Source organism: Cyprinus carpio, chromosome A3 (genome assembly GCF_018340385.1).
Source record: "Cyprinus carpio isolate SPL01 chromosome A3, ASM1834038v1, whole genome shotgun sequence".
Classification (NCBI taxonomy): domain Eukaryota; kingdom Metazoa; phylum Chordata; class Actinopteri; order Cypriniformes; family Cyprinidae; genus Cyprinus; species Cyprinus carpio.
This window is the reverse complement of record NC_056574.1, coordinates 4166551-4171311: the sequence shown is the minus strand read 5'-3', so window position 1 is coordinate 4171311 and position 4761 is coordinate 4166551. Positions and strand designations below refer to the sequence as shown.

Below are 4761 nucleotides of genomic sequence, written 5' to 3'. Positions count from 1 at the left end.
TGTTAATAAAAACACCATAAAACACAAACTAATTTGTCTATTTTTGTTTGGCGTTTAACCTGTCGTTTTTAACGCGCATGCGTGAGAGCCGTTTCTCTGCCTTTTTTTCTACACGGGCAACATAAATCCCGATCATGGCAGAGTTTCTTCCTTTCTACATGAATTGTACATGTCCGCTTCGAATGCTTTCCTTAATAGTAATGCACGTTGTGACAGGATCATATCACAGCTAAATAACTGTATAATCTGATCTAATCTGATCAAACATGGCCCAACAGAAATCTAGATGAGTGAAAAATGGTGCCCGCACTGACGTATTTTCGGGAAGACGTTTGCGCTCAGGTATTGGCTCATACTTTTCAGAAGCAAGGGTCAGTAATGGTTTCGTTTCTGCAGCACAGAAACTCTTGGGCTCCGCCCCGCAGCAATGAGCGCTCGCGCGCAGCGCAGCAGAAACATCAGACCGCGGACAGCGATCACAGCTCAGCTCAGCTCTCTACTACTGCACAAGGCAAGTTTACTTACATACGTCATAAACAATGGTAATTCAGTGTTATGCTTCACAATGTTATGCTTTTCAAATTCTATGCTTTACACAGGAGAGATTTAAACATAATCAAATTTTCGTCATTATTTGTATTAAAAACCACACTCCGGGTGTGTGTGCACTTTGGATGGGTTAAATGCAGAGCACCAATTCTGAGTATGGGTCACCGTACTTGGCTGTATGTCATGCCACACAAAAGCTTCGTCGTTATTTTTACTGTTGTTCGGATAGTCCATTAAGAGCTGGTCATTACATTGGGTTGATCATAGTGTTTTGTTGCAGTGAAATAAATCAGCTCGTGATGGACGGGTGCGCGCAGATGTGTAAATGTTTCCTGATCCTGTTTAACATTCTGTTCGCTGTAAGTATGTCTAAGATTTACTCTTCTGTCGGTTAAACACCGTCTCCTTTTTATAAAAGCGTGCTATAAATGTCATAGACGTTTTTTTTCTTTTTCTGTGCATCTGTGTGTATATATATATATATATATATATATATATATATATATATATATATATATATATATATATATATATATATATATATATATATATATATATAAATAAATATATTCTACCTGTATAGTAACTTGTTTTATACTAGGTACACGATTGTCTTGGAGTATGTGTATCTTTGACACATTTCAGGGTTTTGTGTTGCAATATCCTGTCTTGTCAATATTCAAATAAAACAAAACTAAACACATCTAAAAATGGAAATGAAGTGCTAGTTTTGCATGAAGTGCAGTGAAGGCAGAGCAGTATATTAGTGTGGGCTCAGTGCGAGCAGCTGGTCTTGTTCTGAGGGCTGTGCTGTATCTTGCAGCTGGTGGGGTTCGGTCTGGTGGCTCTGGGAATGTGGCTCCGGTTCGGCGCTGAAACCAGAGGATTCTTCGACATCGATCTGAAAACCACACAGTTCAACATCGGTCTGTTCTGCTGATGTTTCTCACTGACAGATGATGAAATACGTGATGTTGAAGCGTGACTGGACGTGTCCGTCTGTCCTCAGGTGTGATGGTGCTGGTGGTCACTGGGGTCCTGATGCTGCTGGTGGCCATCATCGGTGATTGTGGCGCGTGTAGCCACAGCAAATCGGCTCTTAGTGTGGTGAGTTAGATTATCAGTAACACCTCACACTCACTCACAGAGCAGAATTACACGTGTTGACACTGAAGCAAAGCCGTTAAACTCCTTCAGGATTCAGAGCACAGAGCTCATATTTTTTCCTAAACCTGTAAACATTTTGTTTTTCTGATGTTCAGTTTTCTGGCCTGCTGTTTGTTCTGATCATCATTGAAATCACAGCTGGTGTGATGGCCTTCATGTGGAGTGGACGGGTAAAACACACACACACACACACACACACAGGTGTCTGTCTAATAGTGCTGGTTTTAAGGCAGTCGCGTGTTTGTTGTGTTGTAGGTGGCAGACGAGTTGGTGAACTTCTACAACACCATCTACGCTCAGTATCTAAACACCAGGAGTCCCGGTCAAGCAGTCACACTCAAATTATTCCACAACGCTGTAAGATACACACACACACACACACACACACACACACACACACAAACACACCCTCTCTCTCTCACACACGCAAACACACACGTGGTCTGACAGGCGTGTGTGTGTTTGTGTGTCAGTTTGACTGCTGTGGCATCGGTGGACCGATTGAAGTGTTTGTGCGAGACACCTGTCCAGACGGCAACGTCCTGCAGAAGCTCACGTATTCTGTGAGTCCCTTCCTGTTTGTCTTGCTCTTATTTCTGCCTGTGTGATTTTTGAGGAGTGCAGTTGCTCATCCGTGTGTGTGTGTGTGTTTGTGTGTGTGTGTGTGTAGAGCTGTCCCGGCGTGATCAAGAACGTCTTCGCCTCGCACGCGCCGCTGGTGTTGGGAGGGTTTCTGGGGATGGCAGGAATCATGGTGAGTCCATCTGAACACACCCAAACATGCTGGACTCCAGCACTGCATGGGTGTCTTCTGACCATCTGCGTGTGTTCATCCTCAGACGCTGGCGCTGGTGTGCAGCTTTGTCCTCAGAAGACACGTCTCACCATATTATGTGTCTCCTCGTTCATACGTGCTCCTCACCTCCTCGCCGTCAGTTGTCTTTCCTCCTCCAGCTGACCAGCAGATATAACCGTCTGTGTATCTGTATCTCTCTCTGTAAGAGTCTGAAGACGTCTCACTACTCATCTCCACCCATCTACTGAAGGCCGTCTCAGCCTCACTCGTCTGTCTGATGGATGGATAAATGCTTTCATTGGGCAAAGGTCAAGGGAATCTCTCCTGTGTGAGTGTGTGTGTGTGTGTGTGTGTGTGTGTGTGTGTGTTATCCATCATCTAAAACTGAACTGAATGGCTTCAAATTCCAACAAATTCTTCAACCTAAACTGAGGCTGCAAACAGGATACAGAATTCTAATTCAAGTCAAATTAAAGTCAAATGAATTTCACAGAAATCGAAACTGATCTGCTGTAGTGTGTAATGCTTCATTGCATTTATCAGCATGAATCACTCAAAAACGGGCTGTTTAGACCTTTGATTTTACCACATTAATGTTACAGATCGTAGTGAATCAACAAAGTCATTTCTTCAGTTCTGAATTCTGCACAACTTTGTTATGCTGTACCTCACTGTTACAATCTCATCCTGAATATTCCATTGTCTTGTTGTACAATTAAATACTAAATGTTTGCTTTTTATTGTAATACATTAAAGACACTTCCACAAACCCGTCACGGTCCAGTGTGTTCCATCAGAGCTGGACAGTAAGAGGTCAGGAGGAGTGATCAAACATTCACTTCTAATCATCTGTGATTGACAGACATTAGACACGTGAAACATGTGATGTTATGTAGGTTATGTGATGTTAGTTAGGTTATTCCAAAGTTTAGGTGCTAAATAGGAGAAGGATCTGCTGCCCGCAGTTGATTTTGATATTCTAGGTATTATCAAATTGCCAGAGTTTTGAGAACGGAGCGGACTTGGAGGACTATAATGTAACAAGAGCTCGTTCAAATACTGAAGTGCTAAACCATTCAGGGCTTTATAAGTAATAAGCAAGATTTTAAAATCTATACAATGTTTGATAGGGAGCCAGTGCAGTGTTGACAGGACCGGGCTAATATGATCATACTTCCTGGTTCTAGTAAGAACTCTAGCTGCGTGCATTTTGGACTAACTGGAGTTTGTTTACTAAGCGTGCAGAACAACCACCCAATAGAGCATTACAATAGTCTAACCTTGAGGTCATAAACGCATGGATTAACATTTCTGCATTTGACATTGAGAGCATAAGCCCTAATTTAGATATATTTTTCTGATGGAAAAATGCAGTTTTACAAATGCTGGAAACGTGGCTTTCTAAGGAAAGGTTCCTATCAAATAGCACTCCTAGGTTCCTAACTGATGATGAAGAATTGACAGAGCAGACATCAAGGCTTAGACAGCGTTCTAGGTTATTACATGCAGAGTTGTTAGGACCTATAATTGAAGAGGACAAACGCAGCTATTGGGTTGTTTTGATCACGCGGTTGGTAGAGGTGTAAAGTCCGGGGATCAGAAAGTAAACGTCCTGTCATATGTTTATTCCACCCATGAACTCAGCAGCTGATTTAACCAGAGGTGGGACCAAAAAATTCCTTTCAATCCCAAGTCCTCAGAGAGTTAACGTTAATGAGATAATTAAGTGACTAATTAAATGATGATAGTGCATTAGTGATGAACACCTGCTGTTAACAATCAAAATCACTGAAGAAAAGAGAAACACAAGAACTACAACTGACTTAAGCCACAGCCTTGGATGGAATCAACTGGAGAGGAAAAAGAAACACAACACACAATACCACCATAAATGTGGTCAAGGGTCAAGAGCCCAACTAAAGCAAACACTGATCTCCATGATGGTGGCATCATTTTAACCAATAAAACATCAACATCTGATCCTCTGTAATTCTCAATAACAGCAGGTGTTCATCACTAATGCATAATCATCATCAAGTTAGTCACTGATCCAGTGTGATCTGATGATGCCAGAGATCAAGTTTAAATAAGGAATAACAAAATTAAATAAGCATTATGGAAATATAAACTCATAATGCTTAAACCCTACAGTGCCTTCCGAACACACTAATAACACTTATTTGGACAAACACGAGCAGGACTACTTAACTTTCAAATACTTTGAAAATAAATGTTATGAATGTATTTGT

General features: G+C 41.5%; 1 protein-coding gene across 1 annotated transcript; it reads left to right on the top strand.

The window, feature by feature from the left end:
* Positions 1 to 346: 346 nt before the first annotated feature.
* On the top strand, positions 347 to 3281 carry LOC109047650 (CD9 antigen-like). Its single transcript, XM_042716321.1, has 9 exons — positions 347 to 511; positions 830 to 908; positions 1373 to 1475; positions 1559 to 1656; positions 1812 to 1886; positions 1972 to 2073; positions 2190 to 2279; positions 2387 to 2470; positions 2556 to 3281. Exons 2-9 carry the CDS (start codon positions 849 to 851, stop codon positions 2685 to 2687), a joined length of 744 nt encoding a protein of 247 aa, XP_042572255.1. The 5' UTR covers positions 347 to 511; positions 830 to 848; the 3' UTR covers positions 2688 to 3281.
* Positions 3282 to 4761: the final 1480 nt, after the last annotated feature.

What these genes read in the sequence shown, in the direction of transcription:
- LOC109047650 (XM_042716321.1), top strand. Translation starts at nt 849, where the DNA reads ATGGACGGGTGCGCGCAGATGTGTAAATGTTTCCTGATCCTGTTTAAC. An exon ending in TGTTTAACATTCTGTTCGCT is followed by an intron (nt 909 to 1,372) that starts GTAAGTATGTCT and finishes TGTATCTTGCAG; the next exon opens with CTGGTGGGGTTCGGTCTGGT. An exon ending in TGCAGAAGCTCACGTATTCT is followed by an intron (nt 2,280 to 2,386) that starts GTGAGTCCCTTC and finishes GTGTGTGTGTAG; the next exon opens with AGCTGTCCCGGCGTGATCAA.